We start from the raw sequence: 24,881 nt of genomic DNA, 5'->3' as shown, positions 1-24,881 counted from the left end.
CCATTGGGCCTCTCGAGCCTGCTCCGCCATTCAATAAAATCATGGCTGATCTGATCATGGACTCAGCTCCACTTCCCCGCCTGCTCCCCGTAGCCCTTGACTCCCTTCTCATTCAAAAATCTATCTCCACCTTAAATTTATGTGTAAAAACGTTTTTGCTTACGTCACAGTTGGATTTTCTGCCAATCACCTTAAATCTGTGTCCGCTGGTTCTCGACCCTTCCACCAATGGGAAGAGTTTCTCTCCATCTACTCTGTCCAGACCCCTCATGATTTGAACACCCCTATCACCTCCTTCTCTCAACCTTCTCTGCTGTGTTCATTGTTTTTTTTTGGGGGGGCGGGGGGGTAAAAACAAGATAGCCTGTAAAGTTACAAATAAACTCAAAATAGGAAGAGGTATTTGCTCTCTGTCAGGGTGGGTTTCTAAAACGCTCTTTTTATTAACGTGATTATGAACTCATTAGAGACTTCTCCACTTCCACGCTATTTCTTACTGGTGGGATGATGGTGGCAAGGTCCGCTTCCCATTTGTGTTTCATATGTCAGCCCAGCTCATCCACATCGTGCCTCGACTCAGTCCAATATTTGTGACTGCCAGCTGCCGAGTTATCACATTTACCCAGCCCCTGCTCTCAGCAAACCATTTCCAGGGCTTGTAGAAAGTCCCAGCACAGGGGATGGCTTCAAACATTGTTGTAAAAACTCATTTGAGATTTTTTAAAATTTCTAATTGATAATTATTATGCTATTCACTGTAAGAGAAAAAGGGACATTTTCTTTCTTTAAATTTACCAGTTTATATAGAAAATTACAACACGCTGGTTCATTTAAAAAAATACGAAAGCCATTTTACAACAACATCTTCACATGAAAACAATATCGACTACTAAAAAGTAACGGTTTACTATCTAAATATACAGTATCTACAGTTTAAATATCTACATTTATCTACACTATCCCTGTTCATGGGTGCCATCCTTTAGGTTACTGGTACTCTTCCCAACAGTCCCTGCGTTTTTTTTTTAATATAATCACTTGCACCCTCCACATTGTAAGGAACAATAAATACCAACTTCATTCCGCGATATAATCAGCATGACCAAACTTTGGCACTATAATTTGAAGAGATAATATCCGTGTGTCTGTATGTGTGTATACACGGTTTAACATGTCACCAAACAACAACATGGCATATCGATAAATACCGACAAGTCGCGATTTTTTTTTGTCTTCCTCTTTCACATGCAGAAATTAAGGCATTCTTTAATGGCCATCGGAACGGACAAGCCATTTAAAATTCAGACACAACAATAACGCAATAGTGCCTGGGTTAGGGTTGATTGTCTGCTCGCACGTGTCTGTATTTTAAGAGTAACACGGTGATATATTGTCAAATACATCCTCACATCCATTTCCCAAATATAATATTTAGTTGTAATCTGCACACAAAACTAGAGAAATATATATATTTTAAATTAGAATATTACAAATGCTTGGATCAGTAGGTAGCTTTCAACTTGCATATCTGAGTGAAATACAATAATTCATGGTGGGTTCTGAAATTATTTGTTATTTTTCGTTTTTAATGTAATACTTAATGCACCGGGAATGTGATGTGCTGCCCTCACTGTATCTGTCTACACGGCCACCAGTATTCACACACAATCAAATTGCCCGAATGATGCAGCCATTGCTAATACAATCAAAGCACACACTCGTTATAAAACAGAAGCCTTTAACTAGAGGTGGTTAATGGGATCAGTCCGTGCCATTGTGAAACAGCGTCCCCGTAAATAAACAACATATGGCTTTCTCTCAAAGCTGAAAGTGCAACTCGAATAACCTTTTGCCGTACAAATAAAATAAAGCTCCAGTTGCTGTTATTATCCACAGTTCTCTCAGTGCAGTCATACTCTGAAGCCGCTTCGCTCACTTGCCAAGCTTGCCATCCAGCCACGTGGGACCACGCCGCCCTTGGGACCAATGGGAGGCGAGAAGTCCCGCCCATGCCTCGCTCCAATTGGTTGGCCGGTAGCCGTCACTCTACCGCCGATTGGCCGAGCGCCGCGCCAATCAATCAATCAAAAAAAGCCCAGAACATCCAATCACAACTCTACGAGTAAGAACGCTCGCCTTGGATCCCCGCCCAATCAGGACTGAAGCCCTCCTTCTCGCTGCACTACGATTGGTCAGTGGGCTGCCAATCAACTTGTCCAGGCTGTGTCATTGACATGTCCACCAATAGGGACCTCCCTTGAACTGCAAACGGTGAGAACAGTTCAACTAAAGCAATGAGACAGATAATTCCCCTTTTTTTGTGCATCTTCTTTAGTTTGCAGCATTAGTAGTTTTTTTTAATATAAAACAAGTACATAGCAGGAAGTCCTTGCCGTTATCTGTGCCCATAGTCATAGTTAGTGGGCGCTGCATTGGCAGGGTACATGTTTGCAGCCGGGTTCATGTGATGGTAGCCATGGCTCGCTATACTGGGCAGCGGGTAAGGGCTGGGCCGGGCTTTGGCACCGATGTAAGCATCGTGGTAGGAGCGGTACTTGTAGGTGTGGTGCAGGCTGTCCGGGGGCTGCGCGTGGGGGTCCAGCCGCAGTTCGTGAGGAGGGCTGGGCCGGGTGAGCGGGTGGAGTCCGCCGGGGAGAGCCGGGCTCAGCACCCGGGACATGAGCTGCTGCTGGTGTGGGTGTTCCCCGTGCATAGCCGTCCGGTTCGGATCCCGGTCATAGTCACCTCTGGCGTCTCCATCTGCAAATACAAGGTGCCAAGGTTTAGAAGCACACACACTCAAGTGACACTCACAGTATATCAATTTAGCAAATCCTAGGAACAGGAGGAAGCCATTCATCCCCTCGAGCTTGCTCCGCCATTCAATGAGATCATGGCTGATGTAACCTAACTCCATATACCTGCCTTTGGCCCATATCCCTTAATATCTTTGGTTAACAAAAATCTATCAATCTCAGATTTAAAATTAATAATTGGCCCAGCATCAAGTGCCATTTGCGGAAGACAGTTTCAAACTTCTACCACCCTTTGTGTGTAGAAGTGTTTTCTAATTTCACTCCTGAAAGGTCTTGCTCTAATTTTTAGACTCAGCCCCCAGGTCCTAGACTCCCCAACCAGCGGAGATAGTTTCTCTCTATCTAACCTATCTGTTCCTCTTAGTATCCTGAAAACTTTGATCAGATCACTCCTTAACCCTTCTAAATTCCAGGGATTACAGCCCTAGTTTGTGTAAATCATGAATTATCAAATGACGAAGGAGTTTGATAGGGTGAGAGACTTGGAGAAGACGTCCTCACTTATGTGGGGGAGTCCAAAATTAGAGGCCATAAATATAAGACAGTCACTAATAAACCCAATCGGGAATTCAAGAGAAACCTCTTTACCCAGAGGGTGGTGAAAATGTGGAACTCGCTGCCACAGGGAGCGGTTGAAGCGAATAAAATAAATATATTTAAAGGGTGGCGCGATAAACAGACGAGGGAGAAAGGAATAGAAGGATTTATGGATAGGGTGAGATGAAGAGAGGTGGGAGGAGGACCGTGTGTAGCACAAACACCAGCACAGACCGAACGGCCGAATGGGCTATTTCTGTGCTGTACATTCTATGTAACCCGTTCCAGCCCTGAACAGTTGGGCAAAAGATTGGAATGCTTTCCCCACTGTCCCTCGCTTAAAAATGACAGGAAATGCAATCCATAAATTGTAAGGATTAAACGCAAAGCACAGTTAACACAGAATGGAATTAGCTATGATACGTGGAGTAATGCAGCACAGTACATCGAGTTTGCGTCGGCTCTTTGGAAGAGGAGTCCAGTTAGTCACATCCCTCGCTCTTTCCCCATATCCATGCATCGCTGTGTCAATGCTTAGACCGTCTGAAAGTTTGTCGCAATCAAGTATGCACATTACCCAAAAACAATCAAGATTACTTCTGTAGAGTTGTCAGCAGGGACCAGTGTAAAAATAAATGCTTTTTAAATGTGAAGATAATTGATGATGGGACGGACCTCATTGTTTCGGTAGCTCGGTGGGTTGAGCGGGTACGAGGTTCTAATCCCGCACAGCGAACTCAGCCTCGAACCCTTCCGACATGAATAATTCAAGGAGCCTGTCTGTGCGTGCGGGGTGAAAGCGGGGTGCATTGGCACCGTGTCTGTCCGGCACACGCCTGTTGCAAGTAATGGATGGGACAAATATTTCTTCCCGTGGTTTATTGCAACAAAAAAAGCACAACAGAGGAACCGAAGGATTTGTGGTAGAATCATTTAGTTAAACCCGTCTCAACACGGGAGGGCTCTTTAAAAATCTCTGGGGGACAGGGGGACAGGGGGTCTGAGATACACTGCTATGTAATCCTTTAGGCACAAAGGGTGTACATTATCTGACCATTGCATCATTTATCTTTTGAATGTCGTGCTCTGACAAAAGCTTGTTTCTTTTTAAATCTATGATTAGATATAAAGTTGCTTTGAAATGGATGTAGATTGTAAAATAAAACGCTGTTATTCACATGGGCGCTATGCAATGGTAATGGGGAATCCCAAATCTGCTTTGGCTGCTGTCCAATTAGTAAAGAAGACATAAAGAAATAATCTATATATATCAAATGAAAAGACTTACGCCTTTCACGACCTCAGACCATCCCAAACCGCGTTTCAGCCAACGAAGTACTTTTTGGAGTGTAGTCACTGTTGTAATGTGGGAAACGCGGCAGCCAATTCGCGCACAGCAAGCTCCCCACGACACCGGGGATTAGCTCCCCTATTCTTCTTCGAAATAGTGGCATGGGATCTTTTACGTCCACCTGAGAGGGGAGACTCGTCCAAAAGGCGGCACCTCCGACAGTGCAGCACTCCCTCAGCACTGGGAGTGTCAGCCTGGATTATGTGCACAAGTCTCTGGAGCGGGAATCGAACCCACATCCTTCTGAATCAGAGGCGACTGTGCTATCACTCTTGATGAGTTTACTAAAGTGTGTGAGCAATTTACTTTGGACAATCAGAAGTGGCGGTAGAACGGCCCACAGTGGATGTCAACGCTTTCGGGTTGTTAGTTTGGCCTGAGTAATACAGATCCACACATTGTACTTAGAAACAGGGTTGTTAAAGTTATTCCATTATTCCTGAAGCCTTGAATTGAAAGTCACTTTAATATTTAGAGCCCGCTTCACCTTACATTCTATATTCCAGATACATTCTCTAAAATTCACACTAAACAAGCTGATTGGAGGGGTTAGGAGTCCTTCAAAATCAAGAGGGAAACGTTATATTTAATTCACATTAAGCAGAAAAAATCCCAGAAGAACAGAGATGTTCTCCCACTGTCCTGGGCCAACATTTCACCCCTTCACCAACAACACACACACACACACACAAACCACATTAAGGAGTAGTTCATCTCATTTGTTGTCTGTAGGAGCTTGCTGTGCACAAACCGGCCGCCAGATTTGTCTACATTACTGCACTTGAAAAGGTAATTCATTTGGTTGCATGAAATGCCCTGGGATGTGCTCAGAATGTGCAAGACATTTATGTTATATATATATATTTAAAGGGCGCAGAGAGTTAGTTTGCCCGCAGCAAACTCCAACGATGTTGCCTGGTACATTTGAGACACGGAATGAGGGATACCACACTCTACCTTTTTCACTGCCATTCTGTTGCGGTGAGGACACCGGGTTTCTGTTTCTGGCGAAAGCGCTGATTAACTGTAAAGAGCCTGGTCTGTGATTCCTCGGCCTAAAATATGGTACAAAACTGTTCATATTCGAGAATATTTATATCAATCCCAGGTACTGCGTGTTGTTTTTTTAAAATAAAATAAAAATGATGACAATGCGTGCAAAAAAATATTTTCTTTAACTTATCAAACGTTTAAAAATCTAGTCTAGTTATCAGATGAAGTTCGCCCATCCTTTCCATTCAACAAACAGACTTACCAGTCTTCGGGATCACAGTCTCTAAATCCTTTTGCGAATGGATTGCTTGCGATTTTTAATTGTGTTATCTGAGGGGATTCAAAATAAAGATTTATTTTCAGTTAGGTTTTGATGTGAAACTGAATGTTGTCTACAATGCTTTATTTTAAATTTGATGTCTGTATTTTTTTTTGGTGGGGGGGAATAAATACCTCTAGCGCTCCGTCTTAAATATATTTTACACTAAATATTAAAATGCCTTTAGTGGCATTCGAATGCCGCGAACCCGGATCTAGTTAAAAGTGCCCAGGCGCCCAGAGTGACTTAGTGTTTTTTTTAATGTATTAGATTGATTTATAAATATAAGGTAGAGTTTCAGGTCAGCCGTTTAAAAACAACACTATAAATAACTGGGTACTTTACAAAATTCATTTATACACCGATGCCGCACGCTTAACCTTTATAAATCAGGCTGATATACGTGAGTTTGTCACAGTCTATAAAACATAGGTTGCTAACAATCGGTCACTTTTAATGGCCTCAATAGCCATTTTCTCCTTTTTTTAAGGGCGCAGAGGAATCACATTACAGCGGCAGAGATAACTGCATGTGTTAACCAGTCTGCAAATATAGCTAACTAAAAAATAATGTTACTCTCCGGCACCTACAGTGTTTTCACACACAGAAATGACCAGGCGCGAAATGTTATATTGTTGTTAATTCATGGCTAAAATATGCCCCTGTAAATGTCCGGAATGGTTGTAAAACAAACCTTAATCCGTTATTGACAGTTGCAGACGGAAAGGTCAACTGATGGAAAGCAGGAGGTATGGCAGTCAGACTTGGACCAGCTGTTCACAGACATCAGGTCCAAGCCAGAGTTGCACATCAGTATTTCATTAAAAAAAACTCAAACAGATTTGCAAGCACAACCAGCACTGATAGATCTCTTCATATTCTAGTTCTTTTTCACAGACTAATGTTTCATCGGGATTTGGCAAAAACACATTTGCCACTGAAGATGGCATTTCGCCACAGTTGGTGTGTGTGTGTGTGTGTAAGTGAGCCGCGCCGCCTTTGATTGACACTTCTTGCTTGTGACACTTTCCGTGAACAAAAATAAGCCGGGGGCCTTGAATTTGCACAGATAATTGCGTCCCAGTGGGTTTCAGGAAGTTTTCTATAGTCATAATTGCAGGTCGGGAGTCCTTGGGGTTGTCTGATTGTGCAACATTATGGATTCGGAGCCTGAGCTCCCTCAGCTATCAGGTTGCTGTGCGGAAGGGGTTTGGGAATGAGTTGAGCAGATGCATTGCGGTGCGGGTACCCTTTTCCCCAGATACTCTCCACAACAGACTGCAACTCGGCAAACTGCAACCGGGACCTGCCACTTCAAATCTGCCTTTCCAAAAAATCTGCTTCATGCTCCAAGCTCTCTGTAATCAGCGTTCATGCATGCCAAGCAGAGATGTGCAACAGATGACAATATGATTTAGCGCGGAGATGCAAAGGCATGGCGGTGGTGACACACATACATACTTCAATATTATAGGCACAGAGCGAGACGGAGCATCGGAATCCCCTTTTCTTTTTATGTTAACATTTTTTATAGCTGTTTCGACACGCCTTACATTATTTCAATAATTTTTAAAGGGGACATACATTTAATATTTCCCACTCTGTGCATTGAATTGCTGAAGGGCGCCAGACCAGCCCTGTGCCTTTAAGTACTGCATCACAACGCGATTGCAAGTATCCACTTCAGTCGATTCACTGCAGACGGCGCATAGCCTGTGCTTGGTTAAGATTATCGATTTATTTACAGCTATTAAGTCAGTGCCATGTATTATACATCTCTTAAACATTTATTTAAACATCGATATACAATTGAGTGGCCAATATTGAATCCCAGTTGCATCTGATTCCCAGTATTTAAAAAAAAATCTTATTTCAAAAGTTAATACATTTTCGTAGTTTATTAAAAAAAGTAACAGTAATTATGATTAAGAGAGCAATCCTTTCACCAATTTTCAAACAAGTTAACTGGCTTACATTGCGCCCTTTAACTGCGGTAAATTAATGATAGTTTCCGGATGTTTTTTTTTTATCTTTCTAGATCGCCATCGATCATGAACAACTTTGATGAATGAAGTATTGCAAATCCCCGTCAGTGTGAGGGCCCGAGATGATCCCACAATGAATAATAATCTCCAGATACACATACCCGGTGGTTCTGATACGCCGTGACCGCGGTGAATCTGGTCTCCTCAAATAGAAACGTTTTAAAATTCTCCTCGGCGTACTTTTCACTGTCTTTTCTCGGGTCAACATATACGACATGAAACCGCGGCTGGTATCTGTGCATCGAGTTTAGGATAATCTGCATGAAGAAGAGAAAAAAACACACGCAAAGGAGATTATTTGAAAATTCACGGGTCTCAGCCAAACAAAAGTAATAATTTGAATTGCACGTAAATCCTTAGGCTACTTACATGGCCATTATCGTCCAATAAATTATTGGTTAGTTTTAGCTTGTCGAAAGAGACAATTTGTTTCATCCACTGAGCACCCTTGGCCGGTGAGTCGGGATGGTAGTGTACCCTGCCCGGGGTGGCTGGATCTGCCTTGCCGGCCACCAGCCACGAGGAGCTATGGAAAGCATACCTGCAACAATAAATACACCCCGTCAGTCAGTCAGTAAATAAATAAACACGGGCAATTCAGTAACTGAGCGGCCGGAAAATTAAAGAAACGCAATTAATAAATTGAGTTAATTGATAAGATGAACCGTGTTCCAATGTAGAAGCTAGACAGAACTGCTCTTGTTTTGGCTTTGCAATGAACTTGTCCTGCAAAAAGCGAATTAAAGTGCAAAAAAATAAAATGAAGCGTGTTTTCATAATCTCCATGTTTTGGGCGTAGGGGATTGAAGCCTTTCTGGTGGAAACATATATGTTTAGACTGCCATTATTGCGAGCAATTAGACGGTTAAACTGGGCAAATGGGGGTGGGGGGGGGGGAAAGAGGAACCAGCTTATTCGGAATAGAATCAGTACATGGAGGAGACTCCTTTGGTGTTTGCATATGATTTCCTATAAAAGGCGTGCCTAATCTAAATCACTTAAATAAATAAACATTTTAAATGTTCACTGTGCAGTCTCCAGATGGAGCTTGAGGCACGTTCTGCAAATCACTCTCAAGAAACTTCAACATAACTCGGTGGCGAAATCTTCCAACCCCCCCCCCCCCCCGCCCTAACATACCTCTGACCAGCTATTAAAACCCACAAAGGTCTTTTAATGACCAAGTACCCTATTCTGTTCCCACCGAACAAATATTGGGATAAAATATCTATAAACTCGTGGGTTGCCAGGCAGTGTAAGCATCTTCTAACCTGTTTCTAATAGACAGAATTATCTTGATGTTGTCACCTGCAATTTTTAAAACCAGTGAAAGAAAAATGTGTCGAATCAAAGTGTTCTTTTAAAAAAAAAATCTGATAGCGCTCCTGTGAAGCGCCTTAGGACGTTTCACGAGGTTAAAGGCGCTATATAAATACAAGTTGTGTTGTTGTTTGAGAAAGCCAGGCTTCATTCAAATAGTGTAATGCTTTAAATCGTCAATTTGTAAATCTGTTCACCACCTTAGAAGATGATGCAGAATTTATTTTTTTGACAAGTGGCGCCCTCGCTTAAAAAAAACGTGTCGTTTTAGGGGAAAAAAATAAGGTGTGCATTCAAAGCAAAAACCCCGCGCCCGTATTTCATAACTTGTAAAAAATAATGCAAGGGATCATTCATTCGGGACACGAAGGAAAGGAGATGGGGATATGGGAGCTGAGGAGTGTCTGTGAATCAGCCGCGAATGTTCGCCTCTAACCCGCGAGTGGCCAAGGACACGTTCCTTCCAGTATTCTGCGTCTTAAGACTCGGCCACAATAAACAGCTGATCATTGAGACTTTCCCGCAGCTTTGTCGAAGGTCGGTGGTGGATGTAAAGTGGCGGGAAGCTTTATTTGAACAGCGAGGAGGTAGAGAGATCTGCTAATTCATTTACGTTGATGTCTTTTTAATGTAGACCTTTATAAGGATAACATAATTGCCCTGTTGCGCTGTACGTGTAGCGCCCTGAACATGTCCTGTCTGATCTGCAACGCAATACCAATTCTAGCACATTTCAGGCGTGTGTGACGCCTATTTTGTTTTGGGTGAAAACTCTGATTTTCTCTTTGCCTGCGTTCACAAGTCGCTGCTAAAAGGACCCCATCCACAGCACACATTGTTTAATCCACACAAACCCTCCGTTAATGTCGATCAGAACCAATCTGTTTCCTGTGTCAATATTTGCTGCAGTAGTTCAGGCTGAATAACCACTCAACATTGTAACAAATGGATTCAGGTCAGTACTTGATGCGCCAAGCAATGCGAGCGAGGACGCGCTGTGTGATTAGATTTAGCCACAAAAAACAATTCTACACAAGGAGGGCAATTAAAAGAGCAAAATGCTGCGTTATCCGGTCATTAACACATTGCTGTTTGTGGGAGCTTGCTGTGCACAAATGGACTGTCGCCTTTCCTACATTAAACATTGGCTGTAAAGTGTTGTGTGACGCCCGGTGGCTGTGAAAGGCGCTATATAAATGCAAGTCTTTCTTTTAATGGTGCATTTTAATAACGACTGCGATGATTATAGAACTGCGACCCTCTGCTTCGTCTAGGAATCATTTGAGATTCAAAAAAACATCAAACGAAAAGTGCATTTGAAATTGCATGGTGAAGCAGTCTCCAAAACTTAAAACCGTCCTTTGCAATAACCTCTTGTTCATATCCAGGTTAATACTGATTTTGCTTCACTTGGACTGGTTTAGACCGAAGCGAGAAAAATGTAATTCATTGTTTAACTGTAAATCCCTCCCAGCTATATATGCAGAGTGGGGGTGGGGGAAGTCCTGAGGTGGGTGGGACAGTGTGACCTTGAAGATTAAACAGTGTTTAAATAGGGCCATTGTTTTACATATATATGTGTTAATATTTTATATATACATATATAATATTAATACAGAAGCAGCATTAAAAGCATTTGTGTCAATATGCAGCAGGGACGTGTATTCTACAATATCCGTGAGTATTTTTATCTCTCAGGTTGTTGCTGGTCTGAGGAAATGTCCCTCTAAAACTGCTCCGCCGCCCGTGACAACAGCAGTTGGGCCTTGATTCTTTTTTTTTCCTCAAAAAAAATTTTGATTTTACTTGCCGGTATCTTTTGTCGTCGACAGGTACAAAATCCATGAGTAGCATGTAGTCAGCCATGGGATCCATGCCGAAAATCTTCACTTGAAAAGTCGGGAACATCCTCCTGCGAGTGAGGGGGGGGGAGGGGGGGAAAGGAGCGATTAAACCGCGTTGTCAATAATTGGAGCGAATCCTGTAAAGTGAGACAACACAAGCGGGCTAGCCCGGTCCCCAGCTCTCCCACATTCAACGGGGTCACGGATAGGATGTTCGTTCACCTCTTGCTATTCCCGATAACCCTCTCTCTGTACAGAACCTTAGCAAGTTTTGATATAACCTATAAGTGCAAATCTTTGTTGTTACTCAATGCCGATCTGGGGAAAAATCCAACCACACATTTCATACATAGCTGCTACTGTTCATTTCCTGGATTTCTGCCCAAATCTGGGCAAATCTGGTACCTTTAGTACCGTGTAAAGGGTAGTGCTTTGCTTAACCCTCGCATCCCCAAAAATATGGGGTCAAAAATAGCGCCAGCGGGATCTGCGTAAACCCACCTAACTGATTATAAACCTCGGGGAAACTTCGGGCAATGCAAGTGATTGCAACAATTATTCCACTATTGCTGCTATTTTTCTCAAAATCAAATATGACGAAAATTTGTGGAAATCAGTTCCATTCAAATAGTCAGCAAGTTGAATATAAATATTGTGCAGAAATGGGTTTCACCTTACCCGGATCCCAGTGTTAAGATTTAACTAACAAGTTTGGCCGTGGTCATCTGGTCCACTTTTACTTTTAAGGTGAAATAAAAGAATCATTTTGTAATAAATACAGAAGATAAGATGAGAGGCTCCATAAAAAGGATCACAACAGGTGAATAATTGAAATTAGGAGTTTGCAAACTAGGTTGCTGCAACTTAATATTGAATGAATTATGAATGCGCCTGTCTAGATACAAGAGTTCAGTTAGCTACTTTCCCCGGCACAAGGTCAGTCAGGAATAATTGAAGGATTTTCTATTCTGGTCTATGCTTTAGATACAAATAAAATACATCCTCACGGAATGAATGGCGCTTATAGGTTTTTTTGTGGGCATGTGAAGCTATTTTACAGTGGTTTTCATATGACGCTGCCTTGCATCTAATCCGAACCCTAAAGTAGGCCTTTGTGAATTTGAACTGCTCCACTTATTCTGCCGCGATATGTGAATGTGCGTGTGAGAAAGAGTGTGTGAGTGCGTGTATGTGTAAGAGAGTGAGTGCGGGTGTGTGAGAAACAGTAGGTGAGTGAGTGTGTGTGTATATGTGAGAAAGAGTGGGTGAGTGAGTGTGTGTATATGTGAGAACGAGTGGGCGAGTGTGTGTCAGAGTGTGTGAGTGAGAAAGTGTAAGTGAGTGAGTGTGTGTGTGAGAAAGTATGTGAGAGTGTGTGTGAGAAAGTGTGAGTAAGAGAGAGAGAGTGAGTGACGGTGTGAGAAAGAGGTGAGTAAGTGTGTGTGAGAGAAAGAGTGAGAGTGTGTGTGAGAAAGAGCGAGTGTGTGTGTGTGTGAAAAAGAGTGAGTGTGTGTGTGTGTGTATGTGTATGTGAGAGAAAGCGTAGGTGAATATATATGTGTGTGAAAGAGTGCGAGTGTGTGTGTGAATATATATATGTGAGAAAGTGTGTAAGTGTATGTGTGTGAGAGAAAGTGTGTGAGTGTATATGTGTGTGAGTGTGAGTATATATGAATATATGTGATTGTATGCATGAGAGTGCGTGTGTCTGTGACTTGTGAGTGTGTCAGTGAGTGTGTGTGTGTGTGTCAGTAAGTGTATGTGTGTGTGTGAGTGTGTATGTATGAGTGTGTGCGTGTGTCAGTAAGTGTATGTGTGTCAGTAAGTGTGTGTGTGTATGTGTGAGTGTGTGTGTGCATATGTGTGTCAGTGAGTGTGTGTATGTGTGTGTGTATATGTGTGTCAGTGAGTGTGTGTGTGTCTGTGTGTGTGTGTGAGTGTGTCTCTGTGTGCGGCGCAAGGTTTAATATAATTATTTTTTTAAATTCCCACATCGATTGAAAAATACGAATTTAAAATAATCACATTTTAAATCTGACAATGTTCATTTCTCTCTTAAGTAAACGTGTCTCTGCTCAACAACATTTAATGAAATGAATGAAGCGAGGGACGATTTCAAACCACAGCCAGACTCGGACAGTGAGATCCTGAGACAAAGATCTGGAGATCTACATTTTACTCTGCGGGGTTTTCGGGTTCTTTTCTCGGTTAATTGAAGGCAGCGAAATGCACATTTGTCAAAAAAGGTTGCTGTTAAAATTAAAGGGGAGGGGCAGCGATCAGCAGAGTGCGAGTAGACTCGGTGGCTCGTGTGCACACCCCATGGCAGAATGGCCTGTTTCTTGCCTGTAACATTCCACAATTCTGACTGGAGAGATTTTGCCCTCGGCCCTTACTTTCCGGCACAGGTTACACAGAAGGACCTGTTTCAAGGTTTCCATTTCTGATGAAGGTTATATTATCCTGTAGCATTCCCTTGTTTGTCCCTAAACATTTTTTTTGACCACACAGAGTGTCTGAGGGGACAATAATACAGAGCACTCCTGAACGCTGCGGGGCCTGTTGGAGATGAACCAATTAAAATCGTTCCCTCCAGTCCTGGCACATTGCAGTTTAATTTAATTTCGTTGTGATTTAGGCAGGCTGCATTAATTTGACTCAATTTGGAAAAGATAAGACGCAATGATACGTGTTTGCTACATTACAAGCTTGCAGATTGATTTAACCCCCTTTCTCACTGAGTCGTTGGGTTGATTCTACACTGGAGTTTAGAAAAGCCCCGTGTTATTTACAGCCCAACACTCCGCATTGATCTCGCGAGCTGAGGCATTTATTTTCCCCGATAGAACTCCCCACCCGCCTGAATATCTACAAAACAATTCTCTCCAACGAGTTATTCATTGCCGCAGATTCATTGAAGAACTGAATTTTTTGTATTCGTCAGAAGCAGTCTTTAACAAAAGCTATATACACTCACACACACACATTCACACACACACTCTCTCACACACCCGCGTACTCACACACACGTACTGTCACATACTCACACACAAATTCACACACACACGCACTCACTCTCTCACACACTCACTCTCTCTCTCCATACACACACACACAGAGTACAATAGTGCATCGACTAAGCGCCGCGTTACCTGTCCCGGTATCAACACTACCTGAATGAGATCTATGTTGACTGAACAACCGGGAAGGACAAATGCAGGAGGCGTATCGCGGTTTGTAAAGGAGCAAAACATTGAGATTGGCAGCAAACCTTCTAGCTTTCATTGCTACAGATTCATTGAACAGTCTGGGAAGTGCCAATTGTGATTTAAAAAAAAATAATATAGAGCATGTTTTTCTTCAATAAACGATTGGTACAGAGCTGTGCGTGATCCAGGATTCAGTCCGATGTACAAAGTACTGTTTTTTTTAACAATTGGTTTCTTGTTTCATTTTTTTCTGCAATCTGACTTGTCAAATGAAATTTGCAGTTCAGCCACTGAGTAAATTTACTCCAAGAAAGGTAACGAGTCGCCGTGTAATAGTTTTCATGGACGAGATGGAAAGCCCTGTAACTTGCAGTTCCTCTTAAATAACTTGAGTCTAATTGTACTGATCTGTTTTAATATAATGTGATAATGTGTGCATATAAATGCGTTATATATATATTTAACAATAATGTAATGTATGTACATACAAATAGATACTTGTTTAACTTTATGCTTAACTCTATTTAATATTTATAAGCACGTTGCATAAAGTCAACGCATAACGTGCCCTATTCACACTTACAGAATAATTGACATTGCAATCCAAACTCGCCTGAAGCGAAGACATAAATCTATAACACGCTGTGGAACAGGTTAGCTATCGTTACAAAATTGGGAGGTTTGGCAACAAGAACATAAATATCCCATTCTATTCTGTTTTCTCGGCCTTGTGCCGGCAGAAAAGGGTTCTGTGATTTGTGTGTGTGTGTGCGCGTGCGGGGAGCTGCAGATACACACGGCCAGACGGAATTTTAACAGCCATTGTCTGTCCCATCCGCGTTCAGTGGCCGAATCATTGCAAAACAAGCCACACACTCCTCTATTATTTCTTCAAATGTCTTTTTGCATTCGACTGGAGGGGATTTAAAATAAAAAAGCCAATCGGGTTGCGCGCAAAATAAAACACCCGCACTCATTACAAGATGCTGCGATTCTTGTCCAAAAGAACTACAAGCATATTTGGCACTTGTTAAACGGATTAGATTGATTTTATGCCAGGATATTATATAGGCGAGCCCAGGGAGAAAACCATCAAGGAACCAGAATCGTTTGAGCCCGTGCCATCATACTGATTGCTGTTGTAGCAAAGAGCCCACAGTACAATGGGAGACAAACTAATGTAACACCCACATCCACATCTACTCCAACTTAACACACCGAGCAAATTAAAGGAACTGGCAGCGTCAGAGCACCGACTTCCAAACAAAAATAAAAATGCTAATGTCAAGCTTTAGGGTGCTGGGGAGTCGAGCTAAGATAGACCCGCGACACACATGGATCTAATATTAGTGCGGCTCACGCCCATTCCCTGGAACCGCCATTTTCTGACGAATAAGAGTACAACAACTATATACATCCATGTCAATAAAAACATTGCCCACAGCAGCTGAAGGAAGCGAGAGAAGAGAGAATAGAAGAGAGCTGGTTCAGACCATGCCCAGATGTGCGCTGCCTTCTTTATTAGTTTGTTTTTAAAGCTAAGCATTTCTTGGGAATGAATAAGTCTGCGGCCACTCAACCGGATTTAGATTCTCAGCTTTAATAAAAACAGAAATTGCTGGAAATACTCAGCAGGTACATAGTACTGGTGTTTTGTTTTACAATTGCCGCCTTCTTGTTTAGTTTTTTCCCCTTGCAATCTGACTTGTCAAAATGAAATTTGCAGTTCAGTCACTGAGTGAATGTACTCCAAGAAAGGTACCTTTAGATTCACGGCTCCCGTTTCACAAACATGCACTGGACTGGAGTTTAAAAAAAGTGACGGGCGGCTTAAGTCAGACCTTCAACTAATTCGATTTGCTGAATCGAAAACTACGATTAATTTGGGACCAGTACAACCCCCCCCCCCCACTCCCCCCAAAAAACTGCGTCACAGTTGGATTTTAAATTACTACTTATGTTATTTTGACAGGAGCTTCATTCCGATTTAAAATGCATTGACATAAAAAAAATTTAACGTGAAACTCTCGGTTCCTCTGTCTATATGCGGCGGATATCTACAGATCCCGAAAAGAACTAACAATTGCACGGGCAACTAACTTGCCAAGTGTTAAAGACGGGAGAGCCACAGGTTATAAACAGGAATCGGCCGGGTTCTAGTGTGTTAAGAATGTTATAAATATCTTGCAGAACCGGAGACATGTTTCACAGGTCTCTGAATGCGAATGTTCGGGCAGATTTCAGCCCAGTGTTCTTCTGTCTGCACTCGCCCAGTCGCACACGGGATATGAGGCTGTCTTCCAGCTGCCGAGGAGTGCGGGTGGATTGAATTGGGTAGATTGTGCTTGCCCGATTAATCTCCGAAATAGTTAGCAAACAAGACTCCACACAATAGAGGCTGGGGGGTCAGAGACAGAGCAGAGCTCCACTTAAAAAAAATCTGTTTTCACAATCTCCCAGGTAGAAGTTACCGCCCTTTCTTTCTTTAAGGGAAATAACTGAAAGAACAACAGAAAGAAAAACCTCACCTCATACCTGCACATCTGATTAAATGAGAGAAGCCTGACTCCTAGCTAACCTCCTAGGCCTTCGAGTTCACCGCGGGGGTAACTCGGGTTTGTTCAATACCTTCACATCTACAGCTCTCTCTCTCAGAGACCACATCCTAGCGTTCAGACACAACATTAATGTTCTGTATCGTTAATGACCTGTCCGGGTTGTAGGCCAGCATTGCAGCGAGCGAATTCTCATAATTGAAGTGTGCCACACTTGTATTTTGCTTTAGGTCTCAAATATTTAAGTTCATTCCTGGTGCTCAATAACGCTTTCGGATAAGCCCGTAAAAAAAGAGGGCGACATTTATTTCAGAATTTCGGAAATAAATCTAGCCTTGGCTTTTAGTGGACTTGGAACGCAAGCGCCATAAACCCAGTGGGGGAATAGCAACTGCGAGGGCTATCCCTGCATTTAAATGATGAGAGTTCATACAAGGTTTAATTTTTGTTTTAAGTTTAGAAGAATGCATTGGAGCGAGTTTAAGGTTTAACTGGACGGGGCATTGAAATATTGGTAAAAGGCGCCCCTACAAAAGGGCTACACTTTAATGACATATTACTAAGCCTGCTCAAACCAGGATGCCAATTGTAGATGCCAAAAAGTTTTTTTTTAAAGTTAGAGGTCAACAAAAAAGTTGGTAAAATGTCCCCTAAAGTTGATTTAAGGTTGGTTAAAAAAAAACATCCCTGTTGAAAAATAGAACGATACACACACACACACACACACAATGTAAAATATGGCGGCTCTATGTCGCTGGGATCCTTACCTCCCGGCTTTGGTGACTATCATCTCGGTCCCGAGCTGGTTAAATTCGTCCCACAGCGCTTTCATCTCCAGCTGAACCGTGATGTTGGCCACCTTCGGATTCTTCTTGACCGGCGCTTTGTTGGACGCGCTGACCGAGGCGCAGCTGGAAGCGCCGGGGTCCGTGTCGGAGCCGGGAGCCGCCGGGCCGCCGGCGCCGCCGAAGCCGCTGTAGGTGTTGTGCTGGGCGGCCGGGCAGGGCTCGTAGTGCGCCTCGTGGCTGTAGGGACCCGGGTCCCCGGGAGAAGGCGAGAGGTGGTAGCCGCCGGACGAGTTCAAACTACTAATGCTGTTGGCAGTAAAAGCTGCAACATCACAGAAATGGGAGAGCTGCGTTAACCAAGGACTGGAGATCGCCGAAATCATTTTCCCCCCCAAATGGCTTTCTGGTTTTTAAAAAAAAAAATAATGAAATCTTCCCCCCCCCCCCCCCCGTTGCTATTTCTCGCTCTCTCTCTCGCCCTCGTCCTTTCTTTCCTGCCCTCTTTTTCTGTGTCCTTCTGTGCCTCTGCTCCTCGGCTCTTTACTGCGAGTGAGACGAGCACAAAGTCACCGTCCTGTGCGCCGCGCTACTGCAGTCTGACACCAGTCTTCTCCAGAGCTCTTATCTTTAACTCAGGGCCTCCCCTCTCCATGAAACCGGTTCCTTTTTTCTCCCCTCTGTGTGTCTCTCTCTCTCTCTCTATTTAGATAAGGACCTACAGGTAATGTGGATTTCGTCGCCTGGAGATGAAGCCCTGATGGTCTGATTGACAGAGCAGTGCGCCGCTTTTTATAATGGTCTTTCTGACACCCATTACTTAAAGTAGGGGGTGGAGAGGGAGCGGGGGGGGGGGGGGGGGTCCCTCACACGCACACACACACACAAACATTTAAACAATGGCGATCCACGTTTACATTGGCAGTCCATTCAGTCACTAACAAACACGAATCTAGCATCAGTAAAGAAATGACATTAGGATGATTTATCAGATTAACCCCAAACTCCACACATTTAATACCAGCCCGTGTGGGGTGTGTGTATGTTGTGGTGGGGGGGGGGGGGGGGGGTGAGAGCGCATTTACTTATAGTTTAAAAAATTTGGGGAGGAAGAGGGATTAGGGAGACATTTCCGACACATTTCCCATTTAAAACAAAATGACACACACACACGCCAGATCCTATTTTCATATCGACTAATCGGTTAATCGACAGGGATTCTCAGCGTTGAAGGCAGGAGCCCCTAGTGACCGCCGCGAACACGTATTTAAATTGCGTAAACTGTGCCCGGAGACGTGTGCGAGTGCGATTAACTCTATCTATATTTATATCACTTTTAGAAAAACAAGTGCTCGGGAGCCACCTACCTTCCATGTCCCTTGTCACGGTGCTAAAATGCATCCTACTGCAAGTTAGACTGGGATCCGTGTGCTTGCCGACGACAGGACTCTGCTGTATCGCCTCGTTTCCTGGTTGTGGGCCCGCTGAAATCAGAGAGGCAATACTGAAAGCGTTCGCCTTGCGAGACAGCGCGCTGCCTTGGTCCATAGGAGAGGGGTCTATAAGCGCTCGGAGTTCCCCCTTCCTCGCGGCTTTCCTCCCCTAACAACACTGCAACCAAACACAAGAGATCCGAGTTGAACTTATGTTTTTTAAGCCACGAATCTCGGATTTTTTTTCCTTTTACATGGACCGGGGCCTCCGGGTATTCAACGTCCCACTGTTTTTGTTTCAATTTCCCCAGACGAGTTTTTTTTTGTGTGGTGCAAATAGGCGCCGTTATTACCTCGAGAAGTGTTGGTCGATTCATCTAAAAGATGTTCATTTTTTGGTGTGGGGGTGGGAAACTGTGTGTTTTAGTAGTTCCATTCCGCATGTCTCTCGCCCCCCGCCTCCCCCCCCCCCGAAGACGCCGCTAAGATTTGCTGAGCTCCCCCATTCACAACAGGGTGGGTGATGTCACGACAAACTCCCAGACCTACCTAAATAAAGCAGCTACTGCAAAGGAAAATGTCAAAACTGAAGGCTCGCTCCACGCCCTCTCCCCCCCCACCCCCCCCTTACTGCTTTATTCCACCCACCCACTGTTAGAAATCTGCTTTCCATGTGATGTTTTATTTGAACAGGTTCCTGTCAATCATAGGGGCGAAAGAAAATTTGAATTCAGCCCGAAGACAGGGAGAGAGAGAGAGCAAAAACGAAAAGACGTCATCGCGGATGTCCGGCTGACTTCGGTCTGCCGATGTACACTCTAAACTTGAACAGTTTGCAATGTTTTAACAGTGTAGAAGGCGGGTTGCTTCGCCTCGCCAATAAACACGCCGAACACATGAATAAATTCAGGGCAGCATCGATTAAAAAATGCTATTTATGTGTGCCGTCCCTGCACATTGAGAACAGTTTTGGGATAGGCGATTATACAATTGCTGACTAACGTACTTATAAGGTGATACTAATACATTCATGAGTATGGAACATGTCGGTGCTGGTCTAGCTACACATGTACTCCTCCTAAAGAAAAGTCAACTTTAACAAACAAAAGTACCTAACTTCCAACATTCTCGCGCCGGAATTTCGGGCAGTTTTCTCATCAAGACGCCGATTCTGCGATTTCCTGGCATGAATTGCAGCAACAAGGACGTTGCACTGGAGGAAAGTACACGTCAGGACTCGATCCGAGCAGTTTCACCTCGCCTGCCTGTTCACATACATCTCTCTCTCTCTCTCTCTCCCATTACACTCAATGCCTGCCTACACTACTTCCCAAATTCAGATCAATGCTTTGGGCGATTTTGGCTTCCCGGTTAAGATCACGACTGCGTTGCATTCTTTCTATAACTTGAAGTAAAGAAAGATGGGAGGAGCTGGGGTGGGGGGGCGGGGGTGAGGGGCACTCCGTTCACTGTGCATCATAACTGTGCATATTGCTCTCTGCTATCAACCCCATATTACCAGCGGTATTAATATTCGAGATAATCATATTTAATTAAAATATTTCACTTAAAATATTTGAAGAGATTTCGCTGCTTGATGCACCCAGTACTGTTTACACGTCTGCACGAGGTGAATTTCAAACTAATATACATGTTTCATTATCAAATTAACACGGTCTAAAAATAAGTGTTAACCATCGAGTTGGTTTTTTTTTTGGTTATGCAGTCTCCGTTTCAATCTGTAAATGTAAAACTAAAATCTTGCCCCAGTGAAAAGCTATCTCCACGGGGGTTCCTCGGACACTTTTGCCGATTTAAAGAAATTTTAATCATTTATTTTTCATAGAAGCTGGACTGGCAGAGTCGAGGGAGATGCAGGGCTCGCTCCCAGACTAGTAAATGTTATATTGCTGCCTGACTTGTACGGTAGAAATAAACAAGGGTGGGAAATCAGGGAGAAAACCCCGTTCTAATATCTGAACAACTTATATTTATATAAGCACATTTAACATAATAAAATCAATCCGAAACTTATCACAATGCCCTGCTCTCTCCCCATAGCCCATCCGCAGAATTATATTTTAATATCTGATCAGATGTTTTATACTCGGGACGCAATATCTCACTTAGTTTTGTGTTAACATTATTTAAGGACTCGAAGCGATGTCAATATTCAGCTTTGCATTATGCAGACGGCCAGACCAATGCAGCAATTTAATCTCTGGAGGGTCAGAATTCTCCATCTTTTTCCTGTTATGTTAGACATCAACATATTTTACTGTCTTTAAAAAAAATAGAAGAGATCCGGCGTGTTTATTACAGATACATTGTAGTGAGATATTCTCAAACAAATAAAGACACCAGATCTATCCTCTCATTAAAACCGACACTATACCCGCAATACATTCAACTCCTTAATGTGTAGATTAGTTGGTTGAAAACAACACGGGGACGCTCCAATCAAACAAAAAGCTATCTTTGAACACACTAGGATCTTGTTGGAAAAGTCTCAATGAGTTAAAGTGTACAGTGCAGTTTAAAACAACTCCAACTGTTGGCCCGCGCTGATACAGGATACTATACCCGGCGGCTACTCCGGGAGCGGGACATTTACTCTGCCAAGCAGTTGCAATCATTTAAAAAACGAGGTAGGATTCGCTTCCAGGGCCGAATATCCGGGTGTGAGCCGTTTCCCCTTATCCCTGTGTCCCGGGCTTCGAAGCTGAGATAGGGTTTCCAAAATGTAGCCATATTTTAAGATCACTTTGTGAAAAACTCCCCATCTGCTTTAAACACCGGCTGGTGGATTGTCATCTTGGCTACTGCTACCCCCCACCGCCCTCCAGATTTATTCGGGTATTATGAAAAGGGCGTTAAATCCGCGCGAGTTCTGACTGAAGTATTTACTCCTTAAAGTAGCTGAAAGCAAAACTCTGCCGATAAAAAAGACAAGGTGATTCATGTTCTGTCTGTGTGTAAGGTACGAGCCGAAGTCGACGCTTTTAATCATTGCCACGTCGGAAGTGGCTTTTTTTTCTGACTCTCTGCAGGCGTTAAAAGATAAAATGCATAGCCCAGGTAAAGAGGAACTGCTTAACCAGTCTTTTTTTTTTGCGGGATGCCCCAGGGAGCCAGACGCAACTAGGCCAGGACAGAACGAGATAGTCAAATGTGACTGCCCGGTATAGCAACTATAGTCCAGCAATGCAAGGATTGCAAGAAACTCGTGGACTCCTCACTGTTTAACATTTAAAGACATCGAGCACAATTTTTGAGTACTTCTAGCAAGTTTATCTCTCTGTTTGAGTCTGAATTTTTCCTCTGGTTTAAACCAACACTGTACCTGCTCTACATTCAATCCCTCAATGTGTAGATTAGTTGGTTGAAAACAACTTGGGGACGCCCCAATCAAAGAAAAACATCTTTAAACACAAGGGATCTGGTTGGAAAAGTAATACCCTTAAATAAGTAATACATTTTCTAAAGGCTGCTGACTGCTGGCACTCTCAATCAAGGTCAGTCAGTTTAGACATTGGCAGAAATGATTAATTAAATCTTTTCTTAATTTAGAACAAGTGAGATTATTGTTCGGAATAAAACAATACTTACGTTGCAATTGATGATAAACAAACATGACTTTCGGTACAGTTTCTGTACCAACCTCTCTTGAAATTCCCCAAGGTTTTGTGTCCAGGAATGTTCTTTAAATGCTGCTTTTTTGTGCTGTCCTTTTAATTGGCCGTGCGCGTGTCTCTGGTTCCATTCAATGACGCGTCAACTTTACCTTAACCACAAAGTTTAATTCACTCGTTAACCATCGCTTTAATGGCAGTGCGCGTCGTGTGCATTATATCTTAACCTTACACAGTTCCAGCCGATCCAATGGGCGTGCAAGCTCAGCAAATCGCTTTTGCAATCCTCGGGGCCTTCTGCAACATAACAAGCAACGCACTAAAAAAAAGCATCTGGATATGTCCACTTAATATGTATTTCAAGAGAAGGCTACATTATTAAACCGCAACTGGCGTTCTCAGTGCAATGTATGCCCATTGTAAATGGTCCGGTATTGCTAAACGCGTGTTCTACCTTTGGGACACTCATGCAATCTGTCTAAATGTGTCTAAATGTGCCTTGCGCTGTCTATAAACGCACGCACCGAATAGGAACTCCCATTGTTGACACGGGGCCTTTATAAATGAATTCTTCAAACTGAAAAGCGAGCTTGATTAATGGGCCAGTGCTTCTTTTTTTACTGTCAAGTTGAAACTGGGAGCCCTCAAAACCGCTCAAATAAAGAGTGGCTTCACTGTGAAAAAGCGACGTTCATTTATCATAAAGGAGAATTGCACCGAATCGGAGGAGGCGGCTGCAGCATTGTCGCTGGGATCCTACCGATTACCTTTTCAGTCTTGTTATCATCAACGCGCGGTTCGCGCGGGGTCTCTGATAGGGTTAGCCAACAGGTAACCTCGCCTTCTCTTCCTTTGGACAGAACCCGGGCTACAGGCTCTCTTGCAATCAGAAACAGGCGGGATCGGTCTGATTAAGCCTATATTGGCCCTTAAAACAGCGTCTGTCAAATCTGACAGCCCACATCAGGATCCGGGACTCTCCTTAACTCAGCCCAAGCTCGCCCAGTACGCGCAGAGATTTTTTTTCCAAAAAGTTTACATTCAAACTTACAGGCAAGTCTGAGCACACAACAGGTCGGCATCGCCCAAACTCTGCGTGTTGCTCCCAAATGCGCGCAGCCAGACAGACAGACAGATCACTCGACCTCGTACACCCCTCAATGGGCTGAGGACGCATATGAAATTGAGCCATGCTTGAAACTGACCGGCGACGAATCAAACTCGGGATTAACCCGTGGCTGCACATGTGTGTGTATGTGTGCGTCTGTGTTTTTAAACACAGAGCCTGCCTAACCGAGGTACTTGCTGAACTCGTGTACATCGTCTTGGAGGTCCATTTCAAACATCCCGATCACTCCCCCCACCCCCCGCCTCCCCTTCCACCCCAAGCCATCTTTTGCTAATTTCAGATTGATTTTAGGCCCCTGCACATCGCTTAGAATCAAACGGCCCCGCCATCTCCCTAGTAACCGGTTATCATAATTATTGTAACGATATTCAAAAGCTCCACACGGCATTATCATTTCAACACCAGCTGGGAAAATAGGAACGTTTACGAGATTTACTTGGGGGGGGTGGGGGCGGGGGTGGTGGATTAATTACTTGAAAGTTTGGGTTTTCTTCCTGTAAAGTTTGTGATCAAGGCGTAGGTGACATTTTACTGTTTCTGCTTTCACGGGGTTTCGGGACAACTCTTCATAATTTTTCAAATGCACCGCAAACTCCCATCTGTGGGTGAGATCTTGCTGCTGGATGTTCAGATCCCGACTGCGGACTGTCTCTCCCCCCCCTCTCTGTCACACCCTCACACTTCACCCAGGGCTGTATTCTGATCCAAGATGCGAAGGGGAGAATGGGATTTTCATCCGAGGAAATTTAACATTTCGTCCGCTCTCTCATGGCGATGTATTCACTGGAGTAGTCTCTCCCAGTTCAGTGAAAAGTGAAAGCTTGAAGTATTGACCCAGAAGGGGGCTGTAACAAACACTCAGAGTTATGTCGTGGTTAGGAAGAATCATACATTCTTGATTCCCTTAACACTG

At 43.5% G+C, this 24,881-nt stretch overlaps 1 protein-coding gene across 4 annotated transcripts; it reads right to left on the bottom strand.

Moving 5' to 3' along the window:
* Positions 1 to 828: 828 nt before the first annotated feature.
* On the bottom strand, positions 829 to 23,938 carry tbx1 (T-box transcription factor 1). 4 transcript variants are annotated; one of them, XM_070886406.1, is made up of 10 exons: positions 23,891 to 23,938; positions 22,817 to 23,136; positions 19,142 to 19,258; positions 17,757 to 18,099; positions 11,192 to 11,293; positions 8,431 to 8,602; positions 8,163 to 8,318; positions 5,960 to 6,027; positions 5,662 to 5,777; positions 829 to 2,760 (listed from the first exon to the last, which is right to left on the bottom strand). In XM_070886406.1, exons 2-10 carry the CDS (start codon positions 22,839 to 22,841, stop codon positions 2,396 to 2,398), a joined length of 1,464 nt encoding a protein of 487 aa, XP_070742507.1. In that variant the 5' UTR covers positions 22,842 to 23,136; positions 23,891 to 23,938; the 3' UTR covers positions 829 to 2,395. The 4 variants fall into 4 exon arrangements, with proteins under 4 accessions (XP_070742507.1, XP_070742508.1, XP_070742504.1 ...); XM_070886407.1 differs by lacking the exons at positions 22,817 to 23,136; positions 23,891 to 23,938 and adding an exon at positions 19,561 to 19,642; XM_070886403.1 differs by lacking the exons at positions 22,817 to 23,136; positions 23,891 to 23,938 and having other exon boundaries at positions 19,142 to 19,635.
* Between the last annotated feature and the right edge of the window lie 943 nt (positions 23,939 to 24,881).

The sequence above is a fragment of the Pristiophorus japonicus genome, chromosome 8 (genome assembly GCF_044704955.1).
Source record: "Pristiophorus japonicus isolate sPriJap1 chromosome 8, sPriJap1.hap1, whole genome shotgun sequence".
NCBI classification, from domain to species: Eukaryota; Metazoa; Chordata; class Chondrichthyes; family Pristiophoridae; genus Pristiophorus; species Pristiophorus japonicus.
The sequence above is the reverse complement of the archived record's forward strand: the minus strand, read 5'-3'. Positions and strand labels throughout refer to the sequence as shown.